This window comes from Enoplosus armatus, chromosome 3, assembly GCF_043641665.1.
Source record: "Enoplosus armatus isolate fEnoArm2 chromosome 3, fEnoArm2.hap1, whole genome shotgun sequence".
NCBI classification, from domain to species: domain Eukaryota; kingdom Metazoa; phylum Chordata; class Actinopteri; order Centrarchiformes; family Enoplosidae; genus Enoplosus; species Enoplosus armatus.
Window position 1 is genome coordinate 231076 of NC_092182.1, and position 11776 is coordinate 242851.

General features: G+C 38.6%; 1 protein-coding gene across 1 annotated transcript; it reads right to left on the reverse strand.

Annotated features, from left to right (window-relative positions):
• Positions 1-1385: 1385 nt before the first annotated feature.
• On the reverse strand, positions 1386-11525 carry optc (opticin). Its single transcript, XM_070903342.1, has 7 exons — positions 11445-11525; positions 9232-9463; positions 6081-6245; positions 5841-5999; positions 5538-5740; positions 4456-4551; positions 1386-1553 (listed from the first exon to the last, which is right to left on the reverse strand). The coding sequence occupies exons 1-7, from the start codon at positions 11523-11525 to the stop codon at positions 1386-1388; spliced, it is 1104 nt and encodes a 367-aa protein (XP_070759443.1).
• Positions 11526-11776: the final 251 nt, after the last annotated feature.

Below are 11776 nucleotides of genomic sequence, written 5' to 3' on the forward strand. Positions count from 1 at the left end.
AATAGAGCCGGCTCGCCTAATCAGTCTATTGAGCCTCCTCCTGTCCCTGTCCGTGCTGCCCCCTCCCCCAGCAGACCACAGCATAGAATATAGCCGAAGCTACGACAGTGTTAACATGGGTCTTACATTCCTGCAACACTAACTTGTATCTTCACATACTGATGTGAGAACATACAGGAAGAAAACAATTACTGTCTTCGAAAATGTATTTCCCAATGATATGCCATGATGGTATGATGATATTTCTGAGTAAGCGTCATATTCCAAACCAAAAAAAGCAATACAATATATGGTAAACATAGCTAAGACATGAACTGAGTATGTCATGAACCTGTCAATAAGGGAGCGATAACCAAGCAAAAACAGTGTGTTCAGAGGGTTAAAAGGGGAGAGTTGTTTCTCTTTTTTCCCCCCATTACAATAATATCAATTACAGCTGCACTAATCAATATTTTTACCCTAACAATGGATCAGACGTGATGTGTAATGTTGGTTGTAAGGATGAACACAGAGAGAATTATCACTAACTCGACAGTTGTGTCTCAGTTCTGAAGTGCTTTAGCCTCTTGCAGCCCTTTGTTTTGGTTTTCCAGCCAACAAACTCTCACTCTCATGAAGCTTCTCTGCAGTGGCAACGCTGGCTAGTGAACAAAGAGGAGCAGCTAATTTGTTCATCAAGTGGACACAAACATGACTCCAAATTAATGCTGCTTCTCCACGCTTCTCCGAGCAGCATGCAGCTGAATCAAGAGCTTCTCAGTTCGAGGACAGCAAACTTCCAAAGGAAAAACAGAGACCGGAGCACACTGATTGATTTGCAGCCTTTAATCGTGCAAACAGACAAAGGTGTCCAATTGTCATTGGATAATTGGTTGAACAGGATTTCAAATCTATTGGATAATGAGTTGCCACAGCCCATATACTATCATCACATCAGAACAACACAGATATATCTTAAAATTACAAAGACGAGGTTATAGAAAGTACAAGTACCGCATCAAGTGCAACAAATTAGGGAAACGTGACAAATTCAGTTCCTCATCTGGGCCAAAGGGCTCCATTGTGTTAAGCCTCTCTGCAGAGCAGTAAGTCGATAATGTCTCCACCTCAGAGAGAGGCTTTTTTTTCTCTTTCTATTTTTCTAATGCTAATGTTGCTGTGTCTGCTGGATGTGTTAATAGGCAACTGTTAGCTAAACACATTAGCCATATCCAACTTCACTGTTTTTTTGGCATAAAAATTGGCATTGAATATTTAGACATTACTTAGGGTGTTTTAAATAGCCCTAAAACCCCATATGATTCACACAAATATTCACATTAAACACTTTCTATTCTTGCATTATTTCTACATATTGGAGCCTGGACTATGGTGCCTGGCAGCCATCAATGACTCCCTACAGGCATGCGTGGCAGGCAGATGTAAGCCTGGGCAAACAGGTTGATGTTCAGGGGGTTGCCATCCAGACGGATGTCCTCCAGGTTACGGCGGATGAAGTTGCGATCATGGCGGTTACAGAAGGTGTCATCATGCAGAGACTGGATGTTGTTATTCTGATTGGGGTACAAGAAAGTTACAGTTGATGTTTTAACCCTGAAAATGTTACCATTCAATATTTGAGGGGGGTAGTGTTCATTCTACGAAGTTTAACTCTTATATCTTGCCTAAAAAATACGTTTATATAATTCAGATTTTTTGGGGAAAGTAAATATAATCACTACCTAAATTACCAACAGGGTAAAGCGGGGAACTGACCCAGGGCTACTTCATAGGGCCCAAGGGATCCAGGTTCATTGTGTGGCAATTATTTTGAGCTTAATTGGAGTTTAATTTATCAATTTTGTTTGCACCACAAAAGTGCTTTTGTGGTGCAAACAAAATTGATAAATTATATATAAACTCAAATGATAGGTGACACCTGCGTCCCACATCTCAATAGGCTACTAAAACACTCAGGTTCAGGTTAGGGAACTCTAGACTTAGGGCCTTTTTTCACACCTGAAAGACAGAACCAAAGTGGGTTAGAGGTTTTAATTGTCACCATAAAATGGATGGTTTGAGTTAACTGACTTAGAGCAGTGGTTCCCAACCTTTTTCTTAAGGGACCCCTATTTTTTACCATTGTATATACACTGACGACTCCCACCACACCCCAACCACATAAAAAGTGGAAAAATAGCCTCCAGTTCTTTTGAAATATCTTGTGTATTTCATTGTATTCATTGCATAATAAACAATAACAGCACAGAACAAATAACTGTACAATTAACATAAGTAGTGAATTAATACCTGCAGGAAGTTTGTGTGAAACTAGCAATTTGTATAAAATTCTGACTATTTCCTGTGGATATTACAATGTACCAGATGATATTTTGCCTTCTGTTTTTGTGATTTTCTTTTAATTTCACTATCATACATATGTTTTAAAAGTCCAAGCAGCCTAGCTTTATAATAAATAAATAAAGACATAAACTTCTAAAATAACCCTTAAATTTAGTTGTCTTCTTCACAGAAATTAGTTAAATGCATGTATATTATATTTTATTTATATAAATTAAAATTGTTAGCTTTGGCGACCACTGATGGGGGTCAGGACCCCCAGGTTGGGAAACAGTAAAGTGATGACTGCCACCTCAATCAAAGGCAAAACCAGAGATTCGATGGTATTGTGTCTGATTGTTGTACTTCACCTTTGGCCTCTTTCTTAAAAATGGGAAAATGACCTCAGCATGGCTTTAGATGAAGATACATGGTCATGTATATGCAACAGAATCAAAGAGGCTCATTTAACATGTATTAATAAAAGTCATCACACTACAGTGGTCTAAGATCTAATCTAATATAAGACCTAGAAACTGTCCTAGATGCAAAAGCGAAGAAGGAACATCTATGCACCGAAGGAACACCTATGTACCTTTTTAGGCAATGTGAACAGTCAAGTCAATCGATATTAGATACAGAGATTAATATTAATCCATGTTTGTATAGTTTTCTAGATAACAGAAAATGCAGGATGCTAATTATGATTAATTACTTTGCAAAGAAATTAATTTTGTTGTCATGGAAGGACCTCCAACATTTAAGTCATTCCCTGATCTATCAAAATCTTTCTGTTATTGTTACCTAGAAAGATGTATGTTGACTTCTTTATGTGTAAAAGACAGATGCCACAGCCTTCTTTTTGTTTGTTTGTTTGTTTTTGGATTGAAATTTGGAATGGAGGTTTTGATTTGTGTGTTGGTGCTGTGATCTATTTGTGAAAGATGAGGTGTGACCCACTAACAATAAAGCAAAAATAAATAATAATGCTGGTTAATGACAAAAACAAACAATTAGACAAAACAGAGACACCATGGAGGCACAAGAGCTTTCTTTCTTAGAAACAAATTTAAAATTAAGTCCAAAACAGTTCCCAGCTTGCTGTCAATAAACTTCCCCAGAAATGTGTAATTGTGTACTAGTTACCAGTTAAGACCCATAGCTGTAATACATGTTCCTTTAATCTGAGAGTTTGAGTTAAGGACTGAATCATCCTTTGAGTCTGTAGCCAATGGCCTCTTGGACTCCCAATCTGCTGGACTTGGGCAAACTCTCAGGCTGGGTCTGGGTAAGTTGGGTCAGCTGGGATATTCATTTTTTCAATATCTATATATTGTCTATATGTCTGTGAATATGTTTTACAGTGTTGCAGTGACCGATGCTGTTTATACTGTCATTTTTTATTTGTGTGGGACTAATCTGGTTACCTGGTTGCAAACTAAATTTCCCTTAGGATGCAAGAAAAAAGAAGATGCATGACATGGATGAATATTCATCAGGTTTGTGGAATTACCGAGGGGGTTTATTGCTTTTCCGAGGACAAAATTAAGGACTTATTACTATTCATTCCTTCCATCCTTGACCGCCATTCATCTGCACACAGAGTGATTATTCATGTGGGCACCAATGACATTAGACTAAAAATAATAAAAATGCAACAAGACTTGACAACACTCACTGAAACCATAGAAAGTCTGGGTAAAATATGTGTACTCTGCGGTACAATTCCAACCATGAAAAAGGATGTGAATGGTTCAGCCACTTTTTAGTTTGGACAGTTGGTTGGAGAACTTCTGCACTGCTCCTTAATGCATTAATTTCATCCCGGTTACATTGCTGCAATGCACTCATCTCTTGCCTCACACAACAAAACCTCAATAAACTTAAGCCAGACTCATTGCCAGGTCCAGCAGGAGAGAGAAATTTACTTCATTGGCTCCCAGTCTTTCTAAGAATAGATTATAAAATTTTAATGATCATTTTTATTGATTTTACTGTCTGTTTCATTATATTTCGTTGTATTTTATCATAATATTTCATTAACTTAGCTTATTGTCTTTTTTAACTGTTTGTTAAGTGCTTTGTAACTTGTTTTGAAAATTGTTATATAAATCATTATTATGGATGTGCGTTTACCTGCAGGTGTAACACCCTCAGTCTCAGTGGTAGTGGTGTAGGAATATAATCAAGATTGTTGTTGGACAGATAAAGGAATTCCAGCTGGCTCATATCCTGCATGGAGGAAAAAGAAAAAAAATAAATAAATATATATATATATATATATATCATATAACGCAATAATACATGAAAATATCCACAAAAGGGAGCCCTACACCCTATTTATTGAATTTACTGAGTAAGATATTGAAATGTTCCATGTTTTCCATCATGTAATCATTGTTTTATATAGCAACATGGCAACAGGCCTGTGAAGGTCAGAAAACAGCTGCTGGAAAACTGCTGTAACATCCACGGATAATGTCTGGATTTCATGTTCTAACGCTCCACAGATTCCGAGATGTATAAGTAGGACAGCCAGTTCCTGTCTTCAGGATAACAGATTGTTTCCTGCCTCCCTTGCTTTTCCCAAACCTTCGGACTACTCAGATATAGATGTAACTTTAGTAACTGCTGTTACTGGACTTTGTGAGCTCAAAGAGATTATTTTGCTAATTTATTTAGATGTAAGAACTTGCTTTTAAATGAATGTAGAGTTAAGAGATGCTGTGTATTATTTGCTTCTCATTATGCAAATCAATAGCATCTTTGAACGTGTGTAATCAGGCTTTCTGTTATAACTTAGAAGTCTCTGATGCAGTTAAAAATTCCGGGTCCACTATTGGAAATTGAAAGTATGGGATTCCAGTCATGTGATAACAGGCAATCGGATATGTTGTGAATGAAATTCCATACTTGGGCCTGTGATCTCTACTGAACCATCTCCTTGACGACTGAGCAACCTTCCTCTGACAATGAAGGCCGAATGTGGTTGAAAGTTCTGGAAAACTTCCAGTAAGTCAACTTTGTGTTAAGAAGCTTTTGTCAAACCAACCACCAGTTATTTTCTCAGACCTGACAAAGCTCCTGTAGAGCCACAGTGCACGTTGCTGAACTTGTTACTGCTTGTGACAAATAAACTGATCTTCATGTGTAAAATAAGAGTGATTTTCTCACTGACTGGCTTTTTTATATTTTCAGCATATATGCAAGATATTTACCTTAAATCCCTCAGAATGCACCCCACGACTGATCAGTCTGTTGTTGCGTAGATCAATGTGTTTCATGGTGATTGGCAGCTCAGGCATCACCTGCAGGTTGTTATCAGCTAACAGTAACTCCTGGAGCTGCGGCAGAGAGCGAAAAACATCCTCATCCATCCCTGAGATCTGGTTCGCTGTTAGATCGATGGACTGGAGCTTATCTGCAACAAACAACAACACACAAATCATACCAGCTATGATATTTGTCTGAGAGTTAGTAGTTGGTAGAGTATGGTAGCTGTGCCCAAAGTGATTCCTCACTGAGGTTGATAAAGTCTGTGTTCTTGACATGTCGGATCTTGTTGTAGCGGCCATAAAAATGGGTGGTGTCTTTGGGCAGGGGTGGGATCTGGTCCAGGCCCATATCATCACAGTACACACTCCCACCAATACACACACACAGTAGGCAGGTAGGCATACCTGCACACACACAGAGGGTGGATTTTTAATAAAAAAAACTTTTTGACAGAAGATATACAAGCAATTGATGCTTTAACCCACCCAGGCCAGTCTCAGGGCCAAAGAGACCTGGTCCCTTGAAGTCCAGGGTGACGGGAGCTGGAGGCAGAGTGGGCAGGGTCACCTCCTCCTCGTAGCGTTCAGCTGTGGGCTGGTTGGCTGGTGGGGGTGTGTCTGGTGCTATGGTGCCCACCTCAATCTGTCCCCACAGGGCAGCCAGGAAGAGAGTGACAGATCAAAACAGATGTTTTCATTTCATTCGTTTTTTTGGTTTTTTTAACATATGGTTTAACCATCATACAAATACCTGCATCCCATTCATATTACACAGGCAAAAAAAAGTGTTAGATGAAGCAGTGCTTCCAGCTGGCTGTGGACACAGGTCTTATATGTGGGAAGGCTGTACAGTAAATTCATACTTATTATTACTTATTATATTCTTAGTGACTTGACAGCTCTGTGAAGTTAGTAGTCTTGCTCATTTAAAGCTTAAGTTTAACTTAAGTTCTCCCCTTGCTACAGTTATGCAGAAGTGTACTCCAGGGTGTGACAGTACACTGTGATATCACTGTTGGGTGTGGTTACAGGTTACTCCTGACCGAATGCCGTGTCATCACGGGTGCTACGAGTTGAACTGATGAATGTGTGTCTTGATGTTTAATGCTGCATTTTTTACATAGTTTCCATTGTAGGAGCGTGCATGCTGGAAAACAGGTTATTACCCAAGAATGGATAACTGTAGTGGAAAAATAACCACAGAATCATGTGCACATTGCATTTTAAAGGGTTTTGGAAAAACATAGTTTCCTGATACACGATTATTTTCATTTGAGAGTCATATTGAACATTTTATTGACACATTCAAGGTGAAAAATGTTTTCTTGTTGCTATTATAGTAAATTATTTTTTGGTGCTGAAACAGTTTTTAAATGCCTTTTAATGGCTTTTGATTTACACTTGATGGACTCAATTGTATTAAAAATACAATGGGTATGGGAAAATACTTTAATACATTACAAAAAAACAGGAGGTTATAAACTCCAGCTCTTATGGTAATGATACATACACAACCAGATGCATTATCCTCACCCCCAGGCCTCCCTCCCTCATTTACTTACTCACTCGTTCAGTTTGGTCCCCCCTAAAATCTGAGTGAGGATTTCTCCCTTGGGTTGAGCTTCAGCCCTCTCAAGACCAAATTCCACAATGCTAAGAAGGCCACTAAATGGGCAAAGAGGGCAACCATGAGCAGACTGTAATAATAAATGTTCTTTCATCTTTTCATTTCAAATAAAATAAGGGCTGCATTTAAAAATAGAGACAAACAGCTTTTGAAAAATGTGCATTTTAAAAAAGAAAGGGGTTACACAAATTTTCCAAATGTACACTACGTCAGTTTTGGTCCTCCCTCCCTTTTTTCTGGACCCTTTTTAATAGCGTTTATTTGAGAGTTGCAAACTTTTCCAAGTCAAGTAGAAAGCGAAGAGCTAGTCCCTCGAAACGGATCATCATCTGTTGTTTGGAAGTATTTCGGATTTAGGGCAAGTGATGTTAAGCAAGAACAAATCATATGCAAAGAGTGTGTGAGACTTGTGTCTGCACCGCCCAGCAACACAACTAACTTGTTTAACCGTAAATAGTTTCGGTACAATTCTATTTATCTAAGGACCTTTCTTATTTTGACGCAAAGATTTGTGCATTAGCAGGATTGTAGCACAATATGGAAGTGAAAGCAGTGCTCTGTTAATTTAAATGTGAAAGTGCAATAAAAATATTTTGTCTCTAAAATCTATGAATAATTGTGATAAATAATCGTGATCATCATTTTGGCCATAATCGTGCAGCCCTAGCGCTAGATGAACAGTCTGGGGATCAAAGTTAGTAAAATTCATCCAGAGGGTGAAATGGATGTGTGTACCAAATTTCGTGGCAATCCAATAGTTGTTGAGATATTTCACATCAACCACAAATTTGAACCTCTTGGTGGCGATAGAGGAAAAGTCAGGGGATCACCAAAGTCATTAGGCTTCATCCACTGGACACCAGAAATGTAAAAGAAATGTAAATGTACAAAATTCGTGGTGGACCGACATACCGACTGACCGTCAGACCAGCCCATGGACCGATACTGTCATCAATAGAGCCATGCAATTAGCATGGCTAAGAAAATAAAAAATAAAAAAAACTACACCAACAAAGAACAAGTTGGTTTTCATGTGTCCCATAATAATGGTAGTTCTGACTGCAACAACTTAAAATCACGTCTACTCTGATAGAGACCTGATGATACTTGGATACTAAATAAATACTAAATAATATTGTATTTGCATCTTTACAAGATTTAAAAGCAAATTAGCCAACATTCTTCTTTCAGCAGCTTCAACAATTTGCCGTTAGCCCAACAAGTGCACTGTGGTTGTGTTAATCATAGTAGATGGAAGACTGGGGACATAACGGTTAAAACATTGCCTTTCTGAAAATGTATGCTTGTGGAACAGGTGTTTTGATAAATTACTCTTTTACTTGTGAAGGTTTCATTGCACATGCAATATTATTCTCGCATACTATTTCGAGTACTCGAGAGCATGCTACTGACAGTAGTAGTTATAGAGTCTGCAGTATCTACTGAAACCTCTTTAAGCTAAAACTAAGCTAGCAGGGGGGATGTTGTGTGTCAGGGTCCAAATGCATCTTTTGAATTTGTGAAGGGACCGGTTTCAAGCTAAAATGGGCTGTTAAGTTGCTCTTTAACTGCATTATCTTTGATTGATGTTCAAGTGTCTCTTTAGGAGAATATTAACTATAAATAAATATATAGATAAAATAATTTTTCAAAACATGCAGAGGGGGCGGAGGTACCTTTTTTTTTTTTAGCTCTGAATAGTGTCTGCAGATCTTCCTCAGGCTGTATATAGCCCCAACAACTTCCAACAATAAGGTAGTGTAACCTGTACATACATACATACAAACCTAGGTCAAAAAAGGACAAGAGTCACTGCGTAAAAGTGCTGCATAAAGCTTTTATAATTGAAGGCGACTCAGATGACCGTATTAACATTTTGATCAGCTTCTCTCTTCTCTCATTTGGCAGCAGGATAGTCAGAGGAGAAATGAAAGTGAAAAAAATTGTTTTCCTTACAACTTGTAATATTACAGAATATTATAATAGTGTTCCATCCATTCCTCCCCCTCACCTCTTGATCCAGGTCATCATAATCATAACTGTCTCCATAAATGTTGACGTCCAGGTTTTCCCACTCCACCTCACTGTTCAGGTCGTAGTTCTCAAGGTCAAAAGCTCCATCATCTGGCTCACCTGGAGGGGCTGCCATGCCAGGGCAGGGGCCCAGGAAGACCAGGACAAAGGCAAGAGCCACCATCAGAGACTGCAGAGACATCCTCAGCTCAAACATGGAGACTAACTGCTGACATCAAGAGAGGAAAAAAGAGAGTGTCCTTTACCAGGGTCAATATGTTGTTACTGTGTCGCAAACAGGACCATAACAACCACAGAGAACACTGTGTTCTTGGTATGTTCTTGGTATTTTACCAGTATTATATTTACCAGACTATATTTACACTTCACGACTAAGTCAACAAAATAAATGAATGTATAAATAAATGATTCATAAATTGCCACCAATGACAGACATATTAATTGCACAGTTGAATAAATGAAATATGGAACATCAAAATAGTCAACTGAAATAGTCAGTTAACAGCAGACTTATCCCAACAGCCTACATCTGGTGAGTCAGACTAGGATTATTTAACTGGAACAAGAGAGCACATTATTTATTTTAGCATCTCATCAATGGCTTCCCATTGCTTCCAGATACAGTTAAAAATGCTATTATTATTTTTTCAAAGCGTGACATGAATTAGCTTCAAGATATATCTCTGACCTGCTAAACCCGTACCTACAGGGGGTGCTCACTTAGGGCAGCAGAAAAAGCTCCTCTCACAGTTTGAAAGTGTAAACTTTGGAATTAATTTTCGTTCACAATCTGCTGCTTCTTCTGTATTTTCTTTCAGCTAAAAACACAACTTTTTTAACTGGATTTTGACTGACTTTAACTGACTACCTTTTATATCTATTATGTTCTCTATTATAAATCTATGTTATTTTTACAATTAATCAAATATTCATCTCGATGGAGTGTAGAGTAATATGGCTACAACAGAGCAGATGGACAAAACAAAAATCTAATGTCTGGAGCAGAAGAATGGAAGGAATCATTCATGAGTCGGTTCACTAGTGGAACCAGTCTTCTCATCACTTTTCTGGAGCTTTCGACCATGTCACATGACCTTCCTTAGCAGCTTTACCCAGTTATCATGGAATTGTAGATGTTCAAGCAAACTACATCTACTGATCAAGATCATGTGATATGATTAAAAGCTCCAGAACAGTTACTAAATAGACCTTGTGGTGAGATTGTTTCCTCAACAACAAATCGCCTCGATTATTTTTGAAACTGAAAAAAAGATCTGAATCTGATGAAAGAATAAAATATCTGGCGATATCTGGACTGGACTGTTATTAGTGGACGGACCAAGTCAAACTGATCCCAGAAGTATGTATATGACTGAGAAGAACATATTTGATGAAAATTTCATCAGTCTGGTTAAAATATACTGGAGGACTGTCAGCTGAAGGGCAAAGGTGGATTCATTCTTCATTGTCTCCAGAGGCTGACCTCATTTTGTTAGCGATGACAATATTATAATTTATTAGTTATCTGAGCCATTTGTCATGTCGGTTTACCTCATAAGATTGTTTAAGAGTTTGAATAGCAGTCCTGTTCCTTGTCTGAACCCATTCCCTGATTAGTGCCAGGGGAGCATTGTTGGCTGTTTGGTCAGAATGCCAAAAAAATGTTTGCTTTGAAAGCTGACAAGACTGTGTGAGGGTCAGCCTTCTGGGTCAGGTCTCTAATATAATAATATTCTAATAACAGCTGCAGTATATCTGGATGGTAGCTATCAGGACACTAACCCTTCAGATCAGAACTGCACATAAAGTAAACTGTTTTACATAGAAATGTAAGTTATACCACCGAACTAGAGCATGCAATACACAGTTCTACTTTGTCATGAAATTATAATCTGTGTGAAAATAGAACCTTTATTAATGTTAAACTGCTCACACTGAACTGTAAGCTGTCTGCACACAGAACAAATTAAGAATTCCAGGAGTGATTAAACCAGCCACTGCAGCTGAGGCAAATGAAGCAGAATTAACCTGAAGTCTCTCGTTTTCATCCAGGAACAATGTGTTAAACATCACAGCAAAAGATCATTACTGTCACTGCATCTGAAGTGCTCTCAGCACTTAAATGAAACATGATCTGCCTGAATAACATCATGATATAAAATGACATGCAATCATAACAGAGAACTTACTGATGTGTTTCTGCTGTACGCTCCTGAAGACTCTACAACCTTCAGCTCTTCTAACCCTGTTGTTATTCTTTTCTGCTTCATCCCCTGGGTGCTCTCAGACTGGTCCCAGTGTCCCTGCAGGCCCCTGTTGTTCACTTGGCCTCAGACTGGCCTGTTGACAATGCGTCATTATGCGGGGAAAGAAGGGGGGTGACGAGGCAGGAAGAGGGGGGAGTTGTGCAGGTCATTTTAGTCAACGTGTACTCAGCTGTCACCAGTGCCCCTTCACGACACACACACACGACAGTCGCCAGATTCACTGCTGGAAACTCAGTAGGTTTAGAACAACTATA